At 42.5% G+C, this 23,670-nt stretch overlaps 1 protein-coding gene across 1 annotated transcript in view; it reads right to left on the bottom strand.

Annotated features, from left to right (window-relative positions):
* Nucleotides 1–263: 263 nt before the first annotated feature.
* The window catches only part of PLXNC1 (plexin C1), a 71,837-nt gene continuing 48,430 nt past the window's right edge, over nt 264–23,670 (bottom strand). The window contains exons 20-31 of the mRNA XM_074575052.1: nt 23,446–23,644; nt 21,918–22,064; nt 14,343–14,520; nt 13,041–13,144; nt 8,736–8,790; nt 7,606–7,637; nt 7,410–7,517; nt 5,314–5,477; nt 4,748–4,895; nt 2,753–2,893; nt 2,589–2,663; nt 264–905 (exon numbers count right to left, since the gene is read on the bottom strand). Of these exons, the coding sequence (XP_074431153.1) occupies nt 801–905; nt 2,589–2,663; nt 2,753–2,893; nt 4,748–4,895; nt 5,314–5,477; nt 7,410–7,517; nt 7,606–7,637; nt 8,736–8,790; nt 13,041–13,144; nt 14,343–14,520; nt 21,918–22,064; nt 23,446–23,644 (1,456 nt within the window). The 3' untranslated portion in view covers nt 264–800. The remainder of the gene's footprint in view (nt 906–2,588; nt 2,664–2,752; nt 2,894–4,747; nt 4,896–5,313; nt 5,478–7,409; nt 7,518–7,605; nt 7,638–8,735; nt 8,791–13,040; nt 13,145–14,342; nt 14,521–21,917; nt 22,065–23,445; nt 23,645–23,670) is intronic.

The raw sequence follows: 23,670 nt of genomic DNA, 5'->3' as shown, positions 1-23,670 counted from the left end.
CACCTGTGAAGCAGCTCACAAGTGTTTCACAGCTTATTTAAGGATGGAAAGGTAGAAATGTAAACACAGACTGATGGCGGTCTAGTGCCTTTCTCCAAAAGCCTCCCCCCCCGCCGCCCCCCACGGCTCAGTGGTCGGCTTCACTTTGCACGTGGAATTTCTATCCTAAGGAAGAGAAGTCCCGCCATGTGGCACTTGGCCTTCAAACCTCAGACCGGCCTTTTCTGCTGAACACACTTGTCCTAAGTGTCACTTTGGTGCTGGTTTTTGTTTTTTTTTTTTTTTTTCCCCCGAAGAGGAACCAGTGTACATTTGTCTGGAAGGAAGGAAACCGCAGCTGCCCTGTATTCTGAAGCTGGAGCTCATCCAGACAGTTTGCAAAGGCTGCTGAAAGGATGTGGCGCAACATCAGCTTTCTCTCTTCAAAAAAAGAGCTACTTACAAGTAGGAACTTACAAGTTCACACGGGCAACCCTGAACTTGCAGTGTGTTTTGCGCATCTCCTACGAGCTTGTTTTTAAGTAAGCAGAAAGCTTACTTTTAGGCAATATTTTTGAACCAAAACGTATGCGTGTTGGCCCTGCCAACACTAGACTCACTTTTGCTTTCCCGTGCCCACGTGTGAATACGTAACCCTGCCCGTACTTCATTCCCAAACGTAGATATTACTTGGAATGGTCAGAGTGGAGAAGAGTGTCCAAATGTTTCAAACCCTGTACATATAGACAGTCAAAACAGTTTTGGGAGCAGTAGCGCTTATTTAAAATCCCCCACAGTGCCGCTGTGAGTCAGTGCTCTGCTCAAAGCCATTTGCATTTTTTCTTTTCATCAAATAAGGCTTTTACTTGCTGGAGCTGTTTCTGGACTTCTTCAAACCCCCGTTCTCGCTCAAGTTTGCTGACAATCTGTTAACAATTAGCAAAAAGAAGAGAATCATTTTTTTAGTGCTTATTTTACTTGCTGTTTTTTAAAGCCTGCTTTTCTGCATTCCAACAACTGCTGGCAGAAAAATCCATCTGAATGCCTGCCTATACGTAAACATTCTTTTCTGACTCTAACACTTTATTTTGGGAGTTTTCCTTTCAAGTCATTATGATTACAGGATTTGCAACACTTCCCCAAAAGAAAGACAGAGCCAAGCAAAAAAGCCCAAACAAATCCAGCACATGCTCATCTCCTGAAGCGTGAGGCAGGGCCAGTGCGGCAGCTTTACCCTAGAGCCAGTTCACAAGTGATGTTTTGTTTCTCTTCCTCTGCCCTATACAGTGAGGGCAATAAACTGCCTCTCTTCCTCTAACTGGCCCACTTGGCACTGGCCCCAAGTGATAGGAAGGAGCATTACAGCTGTCTGAAAACTCTTTGCTGGCAACTCTACAAAGCAACCGAGGCCTCAGCAAGCAATGAACGAGGTTTAGCTGCTCCTGGTCAAAAGCGGGAGGCAGAAGAGCAGAGGGAGGGTTTCCTTCTAAGGACGGGATAAGTTTAGCCACTACTAGCTTCAAAAAAGCAAAAAAGGGCACTAAGATTAGAAAGTTTTCTGAAGTCTCCTATGTCAACAATTTTAATGAGCTTAATAAAGTGTAGTGCCACTCCGAGTGTCGTCCCATGCTTCTTTTAGAGGCAAAGATTTAATGCTGAACTCAGATACTTTAAGATGTCAGAGATCAGAAGTGGTAAGCTCGCTAACAGGTGATGGAGAGCTGGATGATTGCAGCCAGCGCCGATGCTGCGCTGCTGGGGATGAAAGAGAGAACGGTCTGGTTGCTGGGAGACCCAGACAACCTGCTGGAAGTGGTAACGAGCCCCTCCAGGCAGCACACCCCAGCTGCCTCTTATCTGCCTCCCTTCGCAGGCACACGCAGCCTCTGTTAAGGATGCCGAGCAAAAGGGAGCGGAGAATCCTGTCATGCAAAGCGAAGGGCAGGGATTTTCTTACAAAGCAGCTTAGAGGTAGCCTGTGAGTAAGTGCTTTCAGTTGAGAAATGGTTTATTTTGTTAGCAATAGCAGGGACTGGAAGCTATAGCTTCTTTTCTTTAAGAGAAAGACTGTCAGAGCAGAGCGTGAGAGGGCTATGATGGGAAAGGAGCAGACACCTCTTGCTGTAAGGCTGAGCGTGCTCCGCTGAGGTGTTTGCACTGACTGTTAAATTGAGATCCCCGGTGCTAGTCTAATCTGATTTCGGAATCTCCAGGGAAATGGAGCGCGTGCACAGGAGTTGTGACAGGCATTAGCAGACGCTCCGCAAACACGGTAAAACAAGAAGTCTAGACTATTCAGGAACTTCCTTAAAACTGCAGGGAGCATTTTATTGCTACTGTCTCTGAGAAATAAAGTGGTGATGGTAAAGGTGCATTTTCAAAATTTTGGCCCCTCTGAGAGATGGGGGGGCTGCAGCTGCCCCGCTCTGGCCCCACACAGCTCAGCGGGAGGAGCGGCCTCGGCTGCATCCCCAAGGGGCTGTCTCTGGACGGGCACCCAGTAAGTCACGCCCCAGGACAGCCTTTGGTTACTTTGTCAAGCCCAATTTACCAGCCTGAGGTGCCAGGCTAACATTAAGGGGTTGAGCAGGAATAGCAGACGTGCTTACCTCGTCATAATATTTCACTATGTATCTGTGGATTTCAATCAAGGCCACTTTCTCATTAAATTCATTTTCATGTTTCTAAAACAGAAAACAGTTCTGGTCAGGTAGTTCTCCTTTTTAAAAAACTTCACATGAAAGCAAATGAAGTTCCTACTTCTCAATCATACCTTAGATTCCTGAGTTAGAAATTCTTCAACCTCTGAAGTGGTCAATGGAGGCAGATCCCTGATGGCTTTGTAGTACGCTTTCACCTCCTTCTTGTAGAGTGGAATGTCCTTAGCGTAGAGAAGTTTATTTGTTGGTGCTTCCTTAAAAGAAAATATTTGAAGCCTTGTCAATTTTCACAGCACAGATTTCCTAAGGTTCCACCTCCACATAGTTAATTGCATCTAATTGTGTCTGTTCTCTGTGTGACTCATGTCTCTTTGCAGTGGTTACATGCAAGGAATCAAGGCTATGAAATAAAGATGAAGAACAGACCCAGGGACGTCAGTAACAGTGCATTGTGTTTCATGACAGTCACCATATAATTATTTCTATTGGCATCAGGAGTGATGAGCATCTGTCCCTCAGACATATTTTTCTTTCTTCCTTCCTCCTCACCCCTCCCCAGGCCTGAAAGATTGAGAAAGCTGAACCCAAGGCCTTGAGGCTGCTACGGGATACAGCAGCGCTGCGGAAAGTTCCCCTAGGGTAACACACCGGAGAGCCTTGCTAGGTCCTGTCCTGGCAGAGGTTCCCCTTAAACTCTTTGGTCCCTACTACTCCTTTCGCTCTGGGGCTCCAGAGCGTGGAGAGCTGACTGCCAGGCATGCACAGCCAAAGAGATTTATTTTTTTCCCCAGGGCTTCAACAACCCGGGTCAGGAGTCACCTACTAGGCAGCTTTAGGCTCATCTGAAGAAATAAATGCTGATGGTTTGTGGTAGGAGCCGAAGCCCCACCTGGAAACCATGTTTTCAGAACGTAAAAGTGGAGGCTGGTAGTTTCCTGTCACTGCTCTAGTTTAAATTCTGGGGAATAAATGACACAACCATGTGATACCTTGTCACGACTGTTTCCACTGTGCGATGAAATGATTTAAATGTTTGTTTACTGAAGTGGCTGAAGAATGTTTTAAGCTAAAAGGCTAAAAATTATGAAAGTACATACATTTTAGTACTAAAAGGCCACAAGATGCTTACTGCATTGCAAACCTTTATCAGGTTTCAGCATCCCTTTTCAAATGGCTTCATGGGAGCTGCTGTATCAGTAATAGTATTTCACAAGGGATGTTAAGCATAGAAACCTAACAGAGCATGCTCAGTTGCAGTTTTTCCATCAAGTAAGTGATGTGATGAGTTTTAATTCATGACACTTCACTCCTAAAATAAGACAAATAAGTGCATTATTTGTTCTTTACCTTTAACAGATGAGCGAATTGGATCAGATCATGTAGGAAATTAGTTCATTTTTATATATATTTTTTTTTTTTTGCTAAAAAAATCTCTACCCTGCTTTTCTTGGTAGTATGAGCCTGAACAAATGCTTCCTGCTTTGGTCCCAAGAAAATGAAAATATCCTGGGGGAAAATCAAGTATTTCTGATCCCCAGAGTTCTGGACACTGTACTAAAGGGCTTTTGAATATAAGATTTCTGGACTTGTTACTCCAGCAAATAATTTTGCATACAAAAAGAGAGCAGCTAATACATGTAAAAGGAACTGTTTCAAACTTCAGAGTTCTTTCAAGCACTCTTACAGCTCCCAGTAGCTTCTATGTGTGTTTTCTGCACATTGGTGTGTGGCAGACAAAATTTGGACTACTTATCAAATAATGTCAATACTATTAAGACCTTTGTTTAAAAATTCTGTAAAACTTCATTGAAATCTTACTATTTTCACCCTCTTCCACATATTCTATATACACACTGCAGAAACAAACTGCAGAGAAGACAAGCAGCAGCTAACTATAAATACGGCATTCTAGTAGCTGTATCTGTCTACTCGAGTGAATTCTTTGGTCTTGTGAGACGGAGCAACAAGGAGTGGAAACCCAGCTTAATTAGGCCACTGACAGTTTTGCCCCAATGTCAGCAGATGCAGGACTTCATCCTCTAAATAATTACACAGTTGAAGAAGACATTGGTTGAGGAGTTAGCAAAAGACTGGAAGGGCAGCATTACCTTCCCCAGTGTCTGTTCTGCTAGAGAAAAGGCATCCATGAAAGCTTGTGCGATTACAGACAAACAGCCATCTATATGTGAAGTCTTCTTAATATCAAAGACAAACTGGGGATTCTTCAGTATGTTCACCCAGAAACGAAGAGGAAGACTAGACAGAGAAAGAACAAGCATCCTTAAAATTAACCACTCATGTAGCACAACTGCTTTAAAATGGTAATTTAATTGCACTGCACTCATGGAAAGAAGCACATTTCAAGGCCATTTATTCATGTTAAAAAAGAGATCAGGAAACAAAGGCTTCAGAGCAAACACATCAGTCAGTCACCCTTCCATCTTCAAACAATGCTCTCAACCTGCAGATACTTCTTTCTGAGTGCAAAGACAGTATGCAGTCCTGGAAGCTATGATGGTTTGTGTTCAACACACTAAAATTATCAGGATCCACAACGCCAAACCACGTCTTCACCCAGGCATGCCAAAATCTTATTCTTCTGATCACCTGTTCCATCTTTGCAACTATGTTTTCAGAGAGTGCACGCACTCCTGTGCATATCATACGGACATACCTGTTGGTTTTCCATATATGCACCACATCAGGGTCAGTAATTTTTTTGCTCTCAGCCTGGGCATCCAGAAAGTCAAAAAAGTACTTGATGGCAACAGGTGCTTTATTGTTGGGTAAACTCCAAATACTCCTGAAGAGCTTTTCAACAACCGAATGAATCGCAACCTGAAAAGTAAGAAAATGAACGGTGCTGTTATTACACAAGAAAAGAGTAGGATTTTTTGCCTCAGAGAGTTGAGCATGCCCCAGAGCAACCACACACAGAAACTACAACACGCTTGTGGCAAACATCTAGGGCATAGGTTATTGGCAAACAAGACAGTCAGTAACAAAAATGAAACTACAAGTACACCATAATGATCTGCTTTCAAATGTCATGTGTCCTATCACTTTACCGACAGGAGAATTGTGGTGAACCTTGTAATAAATCGCAGGCGGAAGGAATCCCTCGTTCCAACAAAGACAACATCAACTCTTCAGATACTGTGGGCACCGTTGCTGAAGGCATTTGGAACTTGTGAATGGAAGTAACAGGGAGGTGAGCAAAAGGAGTTTAACCAGTTTTCTAGGGCGCTGGTGCCATCTGCGACACATGTTGAACACATGTGCTCATCAACACTTCACAGCCAAGCGACTGTGGCACTTGATCTAATTCTAGGATAACAGCCTTGGGTGGCATATGAAGACACTGATGTTAGAAAGAAGAACTGAAAACTGGGTATTTCTGATCCAGAAGTGAAGCTGTTTGGCTCACAAAAGCAAGGGCTTGGTTACTGATGGACTCACTGACATCATTACAGAGAATTCATAAACAGAGGCAAACAAACAACACTGTTTTGTGCTTCTTTTCTTCACATCTGTTCTGAAGATCAGTTCAGCCCAGTCTTCCCTCAACAAGAAGGATTCCAGTGTATCCCAGGGCCTTGATGCGCTACTGGCCAGTTCATTTCACCTGGCAAACTCTGCAATTGTGTCTGTGTGCTGGTATAGGTGACAGAGAGAGAGGGAGAGAGACACGGTTCCGTGCAATTTCCTTTAGCGCACAGCATATCATGGGTGAAATTTCACAGTGAAGGATATCACAGCACTGTTGTTCAGAGTACCACCCTGCTTTGGAGAAGGAGATGAATAATTTAAAGCCCTTTAAAGGACTGTTTCTTAAGAGCCTGATCTTTTCTTTTGTACTTCAGTCTTCCACCATAAGATACTACTAGTTTACTCCAGCAATTCCTAAGGGCTTATGTTAGTTTCCACAGCTAATGAAAAATGACCAGTCTTCACTCTCACTTTGGGTAGTCCTAAATTACTTCAGATGCTATCAACAATCTAATTAAATAATGATGGACAGATTTTTAAATGCAAGAAGGCCATAATCTTCATCCCTTCAGGCCTCTTGTATCACACAGCACTCAGGGTTGTGCACTGATTAATATTTTAAGTAATATGCTGTTGCAAAGAGTTTTATAACCTTTTGAGTAGGTCAGAAACAAGATGATATTACCAGAGGGAGTGAGCAGGGCTTATTCCTAAGGAATGTGCATTGTATAAATTAGGTAATTGTATTATAGATCCTAAGGACCTTGTTTTTAAAATTAATCTAGTTATTTTTGATGCTTAATTTGAGACCCTAGAATATTATTTCATTTCATGGGCAGTATTTTCTGACACTCAGGCCTTGGAAGTTGTCTGTAAGCTGGGCAAACACTCGTAGAGAGTGAGGAGATCGTTGATTGAAAGCTGTCTCTCCAGAAGGGATGAGACTCTATGGGACTCAGTGGCAAACTCACTTTCTATAAGGTCAGTAACCACCTTTTTCCTTTAACCTGAGAAAAAAGGTTGTGCTTACTGAGGAGACAGAGAGTGTGAGTAACAGCCAATTTTAGAACTATAGCATTAGAAAACCTGAAATGTGGCCATCTTTGCAAATGGTCATAATTCACAGTTAGCACAGTGATTTTTATAGGCTACCTTTTTACTTAACATTTGATATACATGCAGGAAGCCTGTGTAATTTCTGCTTTAATGTCTATTTCTGCTGTGCCAAACTAGCCATGCCTAACACCAGCCCTCCCTCAAAATAAGGACTTTACAGTTTACCTTGGTTGACAGAAGTTTTGTCAGATACATTTCTTTCACTTTGAATTTTTGTTTTCCTTTGTGACCTGCTCCTTTCACATCTTTGTTTGCTTCAGAGTCTGGTAAAATCTGTCATGAAGAGATTAGAGAGATTACACAGATACAAATGCAGCTCAGTATTAAATTTACCATTTAACAGTGTAATGACTGAACTCACCAAATGACAGTGTTCATCCGAGTAGTCCACATCTAAACACCAGAAAGCAGAGAACAAACAGGCATTAACCAAACACAGCTACAAGCTTGTGAGCTCTGCTGAGCTCTGGGCTGTGCAGCAGAGTGCATGGCTCAGGATGCCTAGCAAGCAGGCTTGGTGTCACGTTTTCCTGCTTGCGGTCTGGGGGAAGCCTCTGAGAAACGCACAGGTCCTGGCTCACTTCCCCAGTGCCAACCTGTAGCTCGGACCACTAAGCTAGGGCATCATCATCATCTGCTGCTGGGGTAAGCTGGCAGCAAATCACAGCCCCTCTGAAAGGAGGCCGACAGCAGAGGAGATGATTGCATTTAGCAGTCAGCGCAGGGAGCTGAGGTCATGCTTGAAAGCAATGGCTGAGAACAAACCCTACTCTTGCCGAAGGAGAGGGCAATGCCATCCCAATGACTTGCCCCTCAGGGACACATCTCTCCTAACTTTAGATGTTCACTTTGACCATGAGGTGAATCACATGCTAGGAGTGTCTTTCTCTCCCCAGGGGCTACAGAAAGTCCACCTCTGCTGAGCCACCAGCTGGGCTGAATCAATCTGCATCACAAGGGTGGATGAGATGAACTGACCCTTTGCAAGCACCCTTTAACTCCTGACCTGCTGCTGAGACAGATGAGTCAAATCTTTCAGAAACACAGTTGAAAGAATAAGGAAAATGTCAAAACTGCATCTTTTTGTTATGCCTGTCTCCGGACAGTGCACCACTCTGTTCATGATGCACAGTGCTGGGCACCGGAGCAGGGCATGTTCCCTGTGGTTGTCTCACCAGTCAGCACTTTGTGTCACCTGGGCTTCCCTGCCCTGCTTTCCTGCCTATGAGTCCGTATTTTTAAGCGTTCATTTGCTGAGGGCTCTCAGTCCTTCTGCCCTCCTTTCCTTTGCCTTCTTCCCTCCTTCTAGGCCCACTGTGCCTGCAGAGGCCCAGAGCCAGGGTAACATGCCTCTTCATTTGGGTCAGCTATACTGAAGTGCCAATTTTTCTGACCTCCTATTGACCAAGATACAACCTGTCATAGCTTAGCCCTTTGCATTCCCAGCCCATTCTCTGCGAAAGATTAAATAGATTGCAGTTCCCTTGTTACCTGATCGGGTATTTGTCTTCTTTTTAAAGACTTTTATGGTTGCTCCACTTGAAATCTGAAAGCAAAAAAGAAATGTATCTTGCTGAAACAAAAGTGTTTAGAATTCATGAAACTCTCAGTTTCATTTCCTCTGTCCTTAAATCCGTGGCAGCGCAGGAGTGTGCCAGCCCACTCTGTTCTCACCACACTGTGCAGGGCTCTCCGCAGGCAGCCAGGGCTGGGCTTTCAGGCACAGGCAGCAGCTAGTTTGTCAGCCTCACCTGGCAAGGTGGGAAAGCAGTGCTTCCGACAAGCCGGCCTTTAAAGCCTTTCCCTTTCTTTGATTTTTCTGGTTCAGCCCCTATTTGGACATTTTCGTTTTTATGTACTGCTTTGTGCTGCTTCTTGCACCCGCCTTTCTACAGGTTGCCTGGGCTGAATTCTCTGGCTCCAACACAATAGGATATTACGGGAAGGTGAGGTAGAGAGGGGAACACAGGGATGATTTCTCTTTTGGCCCCCTTTCTTCCAGCTCAGTCCATTCCAGAGCTTTCCTCCCACGCCCTATGGAGAGGCCACGCTGAGAGTCTAGCCTGGTGCTCCCAAGAACTATCTTCAAACTTCAGTTCCCAAAGTGAGCAAAATATTTATGCTCTGTGGTCTGTAAGGTCAAGATCCATATCTAGCCACCTTGGGATTTCTAGGAAGAATCTTCCCCCTCCTTCCCTGAATTTATAGTGTTGCCAGGATAGTAACTTATCTTTACAAGAAACTGGCAAGTCATGCTTTTATTGTCAAAGAGTAACTCAAAAACGGCTCCCACTGAGAACTACACCACTGCTCTACTGTCAAATGTTGGGTCTTGCCAAGTGCTAGTATTCTTCCCTCTATAATTACAAAAACAACTGGCCAGTTCTAGGAAGGGATCTCTGCCAAAATAATTTAAGTGTTTTTTAAACCTTGGCAGCCAGCCCGGTGTGAGAAACCAGTTCAAACATTAAGATACTCTATCAAAAGCTGTGCCTTGCGCCAGAGAAATCTGCACTTACACTTGCTCCTGGAAAGTAAATGCAATCTATTTTATAAGTATGATTTTTTTGCATGGTTTCCATTTATCATACAGTGTTTCACAGCTCTTTCAGATAACACACAGCACTTTAAAACCATGCTACAAGTGGGACTATGCTCTAAGGCTGGCTTGTGAGATGACACAAACACTCAGAGAAAACAAGAGTCCTCCTACTCGGCCCTGAGGACAGGTAAACAGGAACAGGGCTACCCAGAAGCTTACTCCCTCCCAGAGCAGCATGAGCAATGCGCTGCCTCCACTCCCTCTCGAAGAAGCAGCTCAGTGCTGAAATATGTCAGTTCCTGTCCTGAGGGAGACGGGTAGAGCTCAGAGGGAGAACTGTGCTTCCCTCCAGGAACCAGAGATGATGATGCAGGGCAGCCATGATCCAAGCCGCCACTTCGGTTTTATTTCTGGGACAAATACCGCTTTTAGCACTGAGTGGAATGTGCTTGCCCTTCTTTACCATTACTGCACTGGCTGTACTTGCTGCTTCTTTCAGATCAATTAAAACAACAACAAAAAAAGCCCTTCTTTTTGGGTCCTGCTGCCTAAATCACCTTTCATGGCGGACTGCTCCCACAGGCACCTCAAAACATCCTTACTTTGTCAGGTGCGTTACTGCAGAGGACAAACAGGGAGAGGGGAGATATGTTCAGATCCACACAACACAGAGTACAGCTACTTTGCAAAACAGAAGATGTAGTAGCGTGGCTCTACACCTCTTTCTTGTTCTCCAGGCTTCCTGTCCTCCCTATAATCTGGTCACACATTCAGATCACACGTTCAGATTCGCTCTCTGGTGCTGTGCCCGCTCCTGGAATGTTGAGAAATTTGCTACAGGTTGAGAAATTTGAGATCTGACTGGACAGCAGATCTGAAAGCAGTTCTCTAGCTCTCTTCTGGTGTGGGAAATAGGACATCATGATAACTTGTCAAGGCTTGTGGTTATTCTCATGCAAACAATAGTGCAGACCTCAAATAATCACATCAATAACCCTACTAGGAGCAAAAAAATAGAGCAAAAGGAGCACACAAGTCAGAGACACACTAAAGTCTAACAGGAGTACAGTGTATTTTTCTCCCTTCAGAAACACCACGCAAAAATGCAAACACCCCCTATTTGCACATTTTAAAAATCAGTGTACAAAGTCTGCGTTTTCAAGAGTGACTGATGATCCTGAGACCTTTACAATACAACCCTCATGCTCCAGTATTTTTAAAAAAATTGTCAGTACTTCCCAGTTTCAAAAATCTGGTTACTTTCTAGCATTTAAGGCTGGCAAACAAACAACCCTCCCCCCCAAAAAAAAAGCCCCAGGCTTGCCACAAAACTCTAGGCACTGTTGAAATGTAAGCTGGAATTCCTCAGGCAACATGAGTACCCTCACACTGTGTATGTAATGTTCCCTTTTCGTGCTAACTAGACACCTTTACATTCCTTTTTGCATTAATACGCATACAAGAAAATAAACGAGATACACTAATGGCTGATACTTGCCACTAAGCCACTGCCTAAAACGCCACTAAGCTCCTGCCTAAAACGTACATTATTTTGTCAGTGTCAGAAAAAGCGAACTAAAATATCTAACAGAGATACCCAGCACAATTTCCATAAGGCAGCTGCTAAGCTATAATTAGTATAGTTACAGCTTTGCAAAAACAACTGAACCTCCAACCTTACTTGCGTCTGCCTGCAGAAACCACAGACGAAAATAAGGGCTGGGACAACGACGCCCAGGGATGACAGTGACCAACTGGAGCAGACTCATTTGCCATAGCACCCATGAGCCATGGCACGTCATGACCTCAGGAAGTGCACAAAAGCTGCCAGGTAAAATTAGGGAGCACTTGCAATAGCTGCCTGCAGTAAAGAGGGCAGGTACTAACATGTTAGACAGAAGTTCAAACATCTAATCAGATTCAAATCTACATTGACCTTTGCTGCATAGACTCTGACTGCAAGACTACAATGTCCTAATTTGTACAAAGTCTTCACAAGTAGAGTGGAGGGAAGTCCCATGCTAATCTGTAGACAAGATTCAAGAGAGGCACACGAAAAGCTGTATTTAAGACACTGGATGGTGACTCAGGACATCTGAGTTCACCGCTGCCTCCCTGGGAGGTAAGGAAAGCAACAAACTCCTACAGAGATCTGTAAAGTGACACGAAATGAGCTTGCTCCAGACCTCAGCAGCCTTGTGCTCCACCCAAACTATGAAGAGTCCTGCTAGGAGTACTTGTTCCTCTCTGTGGGTGGCACTGTACTTGCTCAGGCAGACAGAAATATGCTCAGGGCTGGCTCAGGTTTCTCAGCACCGTACTGCATTGCATGACACAGACTTACACTCATCATCAAAACTTCTAAACAAATAAAAATCAATTATCGTGTTAAGAGCCAGACTTCCAAATTCAACGAGGCATCAAGAAAGCCCACTAAAAGCACTCAACATACTAACTTCATCTGCAGGATCTATCTATAAGCATCAAAATGTGAGCTACGTCTGCTGCACGTTCTACCCCAGCCTCTCACCCTCTATTTTGACTGGTGTCAGTGGAAACTCCTTAGACAGGCAATGCTGCTTGCTATGCTTTCCCCCAAGGGCTCTGCCACCAGTTGCAGCCTCATGTGTTGTTAAAATGATGGAATAATTATTGCAGCATTGAAAAGGACTGGTTTATAGGTGCAATTGGAAGTGGAGGGGAAAACTTACAGTAAAAAAGTAGCGACAGTAGATGGAAGCAGAAACAGAGAGAAAGAAGGAAAGAGACTGACACAGAAGGTCTCAAGAGAAGAGCAACCAAACTCAATGACTCTCAATGAGCTTTCACAAGTATCACTACCACCTGTTCACGTAATCAAAATATGAGGTGGGAAGAGGTAAACAACTGCTCATGGTGCAACAAAAACTCAGCAGCAGAGACTAGAAAAGATTCAAGGCAACGTTCATAGCTGGAAATCAGATGCTCTTTTAACTGAAATGCCCAACAGAAGTAACAGTTTACCTGGTGTTCTTGAATCAAGCAACCCTGCAACAAGCAAACCTCTGAAAAGTAATTGAAAACATATGACTTGGCAAGACAGTTGGCAAGAACGTTGGCAAGAAAGTTAATGTGTCACATATTTCTTTCCTTCTGTTGATGATGCTCAGCTACCTCTTCAAGGTTTTGGTCAATCAAGATACTTCTGTGCAGACAGCATTTGGGAGTTGGGGGGAAACTGCTTGTCAATTCACTGGTATGACTTTCGTGCTTACCTCGTAATGACCGATGGTATTTAGCTTCCTTATCCCATCCTCCATCACTTCTGAGGAACCATCAATATCTAACAATTCTCTTTGCTGCTCCTCAGATACAAGTTCTGCAGTATGACAGCAACAGAAAACAATTACATCCCAATGGCATTCTCACTGTACCAAAGTTTGTAAAGAAAAACAACACCTAATTATTTTTGGACCAGTGGCTCCCAACTAAGCTGTTTCTCTCTGTCCTTGTGCTAGGTCACATGAGAGCAGTTTTGTACTCCCACACCGCAGATTCCTTTTCTGGGGTGACAGCCTGTGTGGCTTTCATTACTGCAGGCTATTGGTGCTTCAAGACAGAGTTTTTGGAGGTGCTTTCACCTAATCTAGCTATTCTGTTGCACAAGCATGCCCTGGTGTTATGACCATGTTGGGACTAGAAGCCCCAAGCCCAAGAAGACACAAGCCACTTCTAAGAGACAACCACAATGAGCTGTATATGACTGACCTAGTGAAGGGTGGTCAGGCACTGGTGGTGGATATAACCACTGGATATGACAGTAAATTATCATCACTTGCCAATGCAGCAGCTGAAAAGGTAATGAAGTATCAACACTTTAAGAAGCAAGTCTGGGAGGTGATGAATGCCAATAGTATAGTTTGTTGGATTTCCTATTGGAGCATGTAGGAAGTGGTATAGTGGAACTACTGGCTTTTATCTGACCTTGGGCTCTCAAAAACCCAACAAGAAAAGGTGACCTCAGTCTTCTCCAGAATGGCCATGTTTACATCTGCAGATATTGTACATATCTTTGTGAGTCACATATGAACTATTATATAAACCTAATCTGACTGTAAATAAACTATATTTGTGGGTCCCCCTGATCAAGGGAAATGCAGGCCTGTTGGAAGGAAGGGTGGTAGGAGGGACAGTAGATAGGGACTGAAGTACTTGATAATCATGACACATCATCTTACCCACTGACAAAATTTATCAGCCGGCTGTACGTAGGTGGATGGGCCACCTTACAACCCAGAAAAGGAACATATAAATTATATGTGTTCAATAAACAACATGTGTTTGTTAACTGCATGCTGAAGTCCTCGCAGAAGTGAAGCAGATGTAGTTCCAATGCTCTAACTGGTAGCTTAAATGGTCTAACGGCCTAGTATTTTCCTGGAAATTCCTTACAAAAGCTACGTTCTGCCCAAGTGCTAAAAAGAAATATCAAAGTCAAAGGTAGGATTCCAAAAAAGAAAACCCCACAGACAGACCAGTGAGCTCCATGAAAATATAACACAGTGACACACTCTTACCAAGACCAATCTCATCCAATTGAAGACCATAGGGAAAGCCATTCTTATTCAGGAAAGCCTGAAGGCTCTTCTCCTTGGCTTGGCCTATGGTGTCACAGTCCAGAACATTAACTTGGATAGTCTGACAGGCATCTCCACTTTCATTTTCTGGGATTTTTTCAAAGATAACGTTCACTGTCTGGGGAAAGAAACACATGTTATTCTGAGTTACAGGCAATACCTGGCATGGGAAACCTACAAACTCCCAACAGCAAACCTGAGAGATTTTAATCACATTTAATCACATTTATTATTATTATTATCATCTTTATTTCAAATAAAGATTATTTGAAGGAAATACACAATCAAGCATTTAGAATTCCTCACATCCAAAGTATCAAAGATATTTAGCTATATATTTCCAAAAGTGTATTTTCTATTCTGCTTTTGTGCAAATCTGTTTCAGTGAATTACCAGAAAAAGACAGGAGACCAGGAAAAATTACAATGCATGTTCTAAAAAGAGCAGATCTTTTATGTAAAATGAATGCCTTAGAAGCAAAACTGTAAGCTACTAGAGATCTGATAAGGTTGCTAAGTAAGTCGTCATGGTAAGCATGATTGATTTTGAGTGGATAGGAAACAGTGCTAAAATGCGTATTTACACCAGCAGATTATGCTGAGTACTTTATATCATACAAAAAAATACACCTCCCCTAGAGACATCAGTGTCTGTCTGCATGCAGCCGTGTCTCTAGAGGAAGCAGAGACAGGGCTACGGCAGAAGCAGTGGAAAGGGAAAGCACGCTGCCACGGACACAACCCAAAGCGGTCCAGATCTGCACAAAAAGGTGTCATTTATTCTATTAGTTATTACTCCTGGTCAAACACCCACACAACCTGTCAAGTTATAAACCCCTTGCCCTTTAGCTCACAGCTACTCTTCGCAGGGACACAACTCATCTGCTGGGCTGCACACAATGGGCCAGAGGGAGGTGCCAGTGAGACTGGGTGGCCATCTCCAGGGAATGTTTTCAGTCAGGTCATATTTCTGGTCAGGTCAGGCAGATCAACTGCTTCCATAAGGCAGGAAAAAGGGATGAGCAAAAGATTGCTAACGCCGAGTCACAACAGCACTCACTTCTAGTGCCGTAGACTGCTCCTTGCAGAGACATCACTGTTCAGTTACATGGATACAACATTCTGCTGCAGATGTCTCGGGACAGAATTAAAACAAGTGTTTTAGGTGCCAGCACTTGACTGCAAGTGGCATAGGAAAATCTGCGTACTCAAACCATTCTGGCTGTTGGACGTTTCTGGTATAACACGTATCTTTTGACTGAAATGTGAGCACTGCAGGTGTGACTCAGTGTAGGAGTGATTGCTAAATGAGGAAGCACCTAAAACCATTTTTTTTTTTGTGGTTGTCATGTGAAGGAAAGAACTTCTGTCCAGGTTGCTGCATGGACAACTTTCCTCTCTTATTAGAAAAATGGGTAGTTATTAATAGTTGTAGAATGCTATTTTCTGCTTTATTACCCTGCAAGAGTGAAAATTATGACACACGGAGAAAAAAAAGTAGTCCAATGAGACATAAATTAACTTTACTGTTTCTAGAGAAGCAAAAGGAGTATTAAAAGCAGGGCTGCAAAACTACGATCAGGATTTAACAAAGACTAGGATGTAACTGAAGTAACTGAGGATAACTTAATCAGGACAGAGAGACGTTTAATTTTAAGGAAAATGAGACCATGGAAAGGACAGACGGGATGGAAGAGGAGGAGATGCAGGAACAGCGCCTGCAGAAGGAGAAGCAGACTGGATGCCATGCCTCAGGTTGGGATTTCATGCGGAAAATTAGTAAAAAAATATATTGGCACAGGAATGACAGAGTCATGCTTGGTTAGGCCCACAGACCAACTGAACAGACAGCAGTCCTGTCCTTGACTTTGATTGCCCTGAGGTCGTGGTCTTGTAGGACATAAAAATGTGGATGGGGACTAACTGTGTTTTGTCTTTGAAAAACTCATTTTAATCAAAGTCTTTGTCTCTTCTAGTCTCTGAACTGATCTTTCTGGAGTTGCTACTCACACTTTAAACTGATGTTGATTTGTCTTTACATCCTTGGAAGCATTCCTGCCTGTAGTTGATCCTTTCCTCCTAACATTATTCCTACACTGCAATATTCATGTTACTGCTTCTCCTTCATTTCCTCTTCCTTTCAGACTGTCAAGAGAAACTGTCTTTTTCTCTGCTGCATTTCCTTTTCAGCACATGCTCTCACACAGATTGAACATAAATGCGCAGCCTCTTTAGTCCTCCCATCCCCACTCAACTCATTGTAGGATGACAGGACTGTAAAAAGAGAGTAGTAGTCCTTTATGTAGGTGGAATACAAGTCATTTATGGACTCCTTAACTGAAAGTATCCACAATGTGAGGATAATAACAATACTTTACAACTCAAAGAAGTGGTCAGATGGGAAGAAATATTTAAACTCATAAAAGTCTCAAAACCAAGAGAGTCAGACAGTTTTGCTGATACGATCTCCTGCAGAAGTCAATCTTAAGTGATGAAGCAATTGATGAGGAGCTAGGAAAGCCAATTATTATTATATCTTCCTTCTGTAGCTGAAGTTTTCATAAATCAGATTCAACCTGTCTGACAGCACAGTCCCTGGCTTTAGAAACCATTAATCAGAAGCTGACAGTCACCGTCGCTGCATTTAGACACAAAATGTAGAACTGTAAAAAGAATAAGAAATGACTAAAATTATGAAAGCCCTTTTATGATCAGCTCTGAAAGTCAGAAAACATTTGAGAGAAGTCACAGGAGGATACATGGAAGTCATAAGGAAACATCATCATGTCCTTTTCTAAGCTCTCTCAGTTTGCAAAGGAAACAAAAATACAAGGTAACTTACGGAAAAATTCAGGAGGAAATTACAGGACATATGGTTCAACCTAGTAGTATCTACAGTTGACACTTCATGCACTAGAAATTAGTGGTTAGCAATACAAAGTCACAGTGCTCTTCAGCAAAGAAGGAGAACAAGGCAAGCATCTGCAACTACTTGTATTGGAACTAGCTTGGAACCCAGCTAAAAGACAGGAAAAAATTTTAAAAACATTTACTCACGCAGTGACAGCAATAACGACATTTGAAGACAATGTTTACAGATGTTTTTTTAGAGTTGTATTTTTCTTGAAAATGAATTTCAAACCAAATTATTTAGTAAAGCTATTAATAACCATAGCAGATAATAAATGAGATGTGGTTTAATAAATAAATATGAAAATACCGTATTTTCTTAGAAGTAAAGAAAAATCATCTGGGATATTCAAGGGCTCTTATTCATTGCCCTGTTCTCTATTCAGCTATGCATCTGAACAAAGCATATTTCTATTTATCAGACAAACTGGAAAACAAGAAAAACTTTCGATTGGTCAAAGAAGTATGTAAAGGAGTATGTAAAATGAAATTGCCTTAAACATACTCCCCTGTCTCCCAGACTATGAAATACAATAAACAGGAAAAATCAGATTGATTCTGTGATCCTTCTGTAGCAGCCAGCACAGTTACCCATGAAGAGGCTATAGAAGAGCTAAAAAATTGGCATAGAAAATGTTACAGGAGTTAAATTTAGGCTAGATGGGCGCTACAGAAAGCAAGGGTAATACTCTCAATGCTACAGTATTGTACTCAATCTGTCTCTAACTCAGAAGACTCTCCCGTAGCCAACATCTGCACTGCTCGCTTCCTAGTGAGGGCTGTTGTGTCCTTTTCTGCTGACGAAAATCCCCATATGTCACATGCTTTTAATAGCTTCCTTATCTCTCACAAAGTGTGCCTAATAATACCACAACCACGGCATCTTCTTAGGAAATTGGGTTCCCTGTCTCTGCTTTACTCCCTTACAGCCCTCCCACTTCTTTTAACACCCTTCTTTTAACTCATAAAGCAGTTGAACACGTTTAAACAACCTTCCAGCATGTGGCTTTGCTTCGCTTTCAATAAAAGGCTGTTGGCTGAACAGGTGAATTAAGATAGTTTCTTCCCATCTAAAAATGCAAACTCATTTCAGCAAAGAATTCAACAGCTCAAATTCCATTTTCAAAATAAGCAGTGACTATTCAAAAGAAGTCTGTAGCTCTTGGATGCTCGAGCACCAAGTCTACTACATGAAGAAGCCTCCCTTGGTTTTCCACAAGAGCTATTCCACTGAGAACTTCTCCCACGTCAGACTTGCATTGTGTAGCTTTTCTATTTAAAATGAAACACTTCAGTGAAACGCTAACACTCAGCTGTGCACCGCGCTTCTTTGTCAGTCATTGAGCAAATTATCCACCGAGGAGTGCAGCTGCTTGTCTGCCTGTGAAAAAGCAGGCTTGCTTCCTCAGCCTGTGAAAAGGCCCCACGACACATCCAAGCCTCTTTCAAGGCAGTTTTATTTCTCAAAACTCAAATATAAGCACAGCGTGAAACCACAACTGCTCCTCAGCTCATACCAAACCAGAGCTTTTCGAAGTATCTTTACTTCAATTGCTTTGCTTGAATATTTACTTCAGCAGCCCACCTCTGTACAATATCTGACCCTTTCCAGCAGAGAGGGGTAACGGTAGGGGGCTGGCTGGTCCCCAGGTCAGTGGCCTTTTAAAAAAAGGCATGGGGCCCAGTCAAGGGACAGCTCTAATACAATTCAAAACCAACATGTCTCTTAGTTCTCTTATTTTCTTGTTACAAATGGCCTGAATTTTAGAAAATATTTCCCATCCTTCCTTCTTTCTCTATGCCCAGCACTTCTTCCTTCTCCTGCCCCAAGAGTTTATCTGCGTAGTGGTGTGTTTAGGAGAAGACCTGCAGCTCCCCCTGATTTTTAGGAGTCTGTCTGTATCCTGCTTTTATTGTTTTGGAACTGAAGTCCCAATCCTGAAAGGAGAGATTCATATGCAGAGTGCCTACACCGTTGTTTGTGCCCCCTACCAGATGCGTCCCTGCATCTTCAAGAGCCTACATACCTTAAAAATCTGGACACCGAGTGTCTGCAGATGTGCTTCAGCATCTTTCTATCAACCTCTTTTTGGGTGTGTTTTTATGCTTTGCACTGGACAGGTAGGCTTTAACATACTGCTATTCTGGGGCTGTGTAAAGGGGCAAAATAAAATACCAACAGAATACTGCAAGATTTAGAATGTAACGGCAGCGAGCAAATGTGCAAATGCACTCAGCTTATAATTTATTCTGTTTAGAAAAAAAAACACCTGCAATCCTTTAGGCAGAAATTTTCTTCCAAAGAAAGGAGAAAATACTTGGTTCCCTGTCTTGTATGCTCACAGGTCCTGCATGTCATTGCAGTGCCTGTGAAGGGCTGTTAGTGAGAGAAGAAAAGCTGACTCTTTCCACTTCAGCATCCTGTTAAATGCTATTGTTGAAGAGAAAACATGCACAGCTGGCCTGCTTCCCCAGCCCAGAAAACTTCACTCTTCCACTCAAATCTCTTTCACAGCACAGTTTTAGTTCCAGCCTAAATCTTTGACAAAACACCAATCAAAACTGTTTCCCTGTCCAGCCAGAGCTGGAGTGCTTGGGCTCCACCTCTGTAATTTTACTGCAGGATCCTCTCTTCTTTTCTGACAGCTTTAAAGGGAACATTCAGCCAGTTCTCAACTAAGTCCAATAAACTGCTGGGCCTTAGTGAGGAAAGCTGACTTATTAACCCTATAGCAGTATCATCATCTCCTATTTAAACGCAGGAATACAAAGCACGAAGGCAGCAAACAAGTTTGAGAAAGGCTATCTGCTCTCTCACTTCCTCATCCATCCGCAGACAGCCTTCCCCACTGATACTGAGTCCTTCAGACCACTTCCCCTCTCTCCTCTTCACTGCAGGCTGCCCACAAGACCCTATCAGCAAGCACAGAAGTATCATAGGAAAAGTATTTAAGGCAGTGGTCAGCAGTTTCACAGTCAGCTATTCCCTCAAGGTGCTCTCAATTTGAATTTGTGCTATAAATAAGAGAAGTCAATCAATTCCACAGGACCAGATGTTCCTGCACAGCCTAGTAGCAACAGGCATATAGAGCTTGCTTGAAAATTGTTGCTCTGTGTAACTACTGGGTTTTGTATCCTACGGCTATATATAGCAATATATTTAAACTTACCCTGGATCCCAAATGCATGCCAGAATGCAGCGCACAAACAAGGAAACCAAAGATACGGTACTATGCGTTTAATTTTTAGTCACAAACTTCCTTTCCAAATGCAGACTGTGGTAACTTAGCTTGAAGTACCTTCAAATGAAGCTTCCAACAACAGTTTCTAAATAGCTATAAGAAGGTTTGACCATAAATTTGTCAGTCCAAGAGCTTTCAGCAGAAAATGACAATTCAGAAATGTTTCACAGAAAGGTTGTCATTTCAGTGAGCTTCCTACGTGACCCAGTGAGCTAAGTCCAATGAATTGCTGACCAGCCAAAATTTCGGTAGTCTACTCCGGTATGTGGCATCTTAGGATCTTCGGGTTCTTGCTGCAAAAACAGAAGATGGACAGACCTGGAAGCTCCAGCCCTACCTGAGGCTCACAATATGGGCTCTGAAAAGGACTGAATTCCCCTCCAAAGCCACCAGCATTTGCACTATCCCTGCCAGGGCAGTTGCTGCCCTGGAGTTTTTGCTCCTGAGATCTGAAGCCCACTATTCAGTTGCACTTCTCATACTCATAAGTATGTCTGGTAACTCTGATAGGAAGCCAGAAGTTAAGAAGCAAGGAAACTATGGAAATGACTGGAAATGCAGATTTCTAAGTTCTCAGACTCAAAATCATTTGGAAATTCTGGAAATAAAGTACTCTGATTATTCTGAAAACCTTTTTCAGACCTCCTACTCAAAAAGTCACAATTTTTACATGCTCTGAAGTGCAATAATCATTGCTATCCCTTCTCCCTCAGTTTCAGAATGACAATCAGTAAGGGAATTCCAGCTTTCAGAAAATTCTGGGTGCAACTGTAAACCAAGAAGCACTTTGTAATTACTTTGAGAAAGGCAAGAAATCTCCGGTAAAGTCCAGAAACTTAGCTAGGCTTCCCAGATACCTTGTTTTTAACCAAGCAACTAATTAAAATCCACCACACTGTAACCTTCCTAATTTGGAGCTAATAACATGGAAACCCACAGCAAATTATTGCTGCCTGAAGATTAGCCACAAGTAAACACAATAGAAAAATAAAACCTCTGCACTCCATTCTTTGATTCATTGGAAAAGTGTAATTTACTTTAAATTCTAAGCATATGTTTATATTTTTGTAGTACATTTTAAAATAAGCAGGATTTTTAATACACTGAGACTTCATTAAATCTAACCTTTGGCGATTAAGGCATGCTGTGAAGCGAGGAGTGAGTGCTATTTGTGAAATGTATACTGGTGAAATACCAGCTAGTTAAACTCTATTGCCTTTTGAAATTTTGTCAGCAATAACAATTCTATTATCTGGGTACCTAACCATCACCTTAGTGTCTAAGAGCCTTAATTTAACTTCCCAGAAAAAGATAAAACATTGTAGCTGTCTGTGTTTGGAGGGAACACAAACTGGCACACATACCACTGTTTTGAATTCAGACACTTGCCACAGCAGCCAGTCTTCGTTAAGCGTGTACAGGGCTTTGCAAGTTATTGCGTCAACAGGTCCTTTGTTTATCCTCTGATTGAGGGTTGTCACTAGCAAATAGAAAGGTTCACCAATTGTCTCCTAGGACATGAAACAAATGCAAGGAACATGTTTATTTTTGTAATCATTAAATAGGCATGAATAACTAGAAAAAAAAACAAGTGTGACAAATTATTTTCTTTTAACTAACTTGTCATCTTGCAATTAGAAAAGAAAATCCCTCTGAGCAGATTTATCTAGTTATTTGTTTAACCTCTATCCTTTCTTTTCAGTGTGAAAGTCTCATGCAAATAGCAAGAGACAGCTGGAGTGTGTGGAAAAAGAGCTCACAGCCCCTCGCTGTGCACAAGCATGCTACAGACAAGCTGCTCCTACTCCACCTGGCAGACGCTTCCCAGTTCCACCAAAGAGCGAGTGGGGGGTGAGATGTGCCTGTGTTCACATGCATACTTCAGCTATTTCTTCCGTTTTCAGTCTTGTGAGAAAACAAGCTAACAACTAGTTTGCTTTTGAATTAGCATCTCCCCTTGTTGTCCCTGAAAAAACGCTTTGGGAGCAAGGTGGTGGGACATACATTGGTGTATCAGCGGAAGAGGGAATGAAAATGGGGTTTCCCTCTCCTGCCTGAACCCCAGGCTTTGGGAAAGCACCTGAGAAAGGAAGGATGGAACTTTGTTTCCATGTGACACCATTCCTCCAGCCTGGCTAAGGCATCTCACTAGCACAGCTCTGCAAAGATGACTGGTGTATCAAGAACAGATCTCTGACAGTTCCTTGGCTCTCTCCTGGGGTTCCAGGAAACCTGTGAGCTGCTGAGCCTCAAACAATTCTGCTGCTGTATTAATGCAAAGACTGATATAAGTGATACCAACAGTGCGATACCATCACACTGGTAAGAGAGACAGGAAGCACAACCAAGCACTGAAACCAAGAACAAAGTGCTACCAAGTGGGCTAAAATAAACAAACAGTAAAATGAAAGAAAATGCTTATTTTGTTTCCACTTGAAGTTATTTAGTTCTTGAAATCTGCAATGCTGTTTGAAGGTTAAAAAGTTTGAATAAAGTTTAATTTTCCAAAAGGCGGTATTCCGTAAATCTCCACTGCGTAGTAGCTTTCCAACAGCTTGCACAGAAAAGTACAGTTGCATTTTAACAAGTGTCTCAGTCTTTTAGTATGATCGCAATACATCTCATGGAAATGAAAGAGTGTCATGAGAAAACGATATGCTAGAACTCCAAAATTACCTAAATCTCAGCCAAATAAATGACATGATCATCACTTACAGACGCGCTCTTTTGCTACATCCCATTCATGATAAGTCACCTAAACTAGAAGAGCGCACATTAATAATGTTACATGTTAGATTGAATGCTTTAAACTGATCCCTCTAACAATTCCTACGGAAGAAACCAGTTTAAAAGTTTCTTTTCATATTACATAGTGAAAAAATGTACACATACCCGCAGAAATCCAGAAAGGCAGACAGACATCCAGTTTGTCAGCAATTTTTCTACCACAGATTCAGTTCGTCTGAGCAGGAGCTTAGGCTGTACATTGCTTGATTGCTCCATCAAGTCCTTTGTCAACACCTCCAAAATATGGGTTAGATAAACTAGCTTAGTTTGTAGTGCAATAGTCAAGAAGGATGCCAACAAGCACCTGTTAAAAAAAAAAAAAAAGAAGAA

This window comes from Larus michahellis, chromosome 1 (assembly GCF_964199755.1).
Source record: "Larus michahellis chromosome 1, bLarMic1.1, whole genome shotgun sequence".
Lineage (NCBI taxonomy): Eukaryota > Metazoa > Chordata > Aves > Charadriiformes > Laridae > Larus > Larus michahellis.
This window is presented reverse-complemented; position numbering and strand designations above follow the sequence as displayed.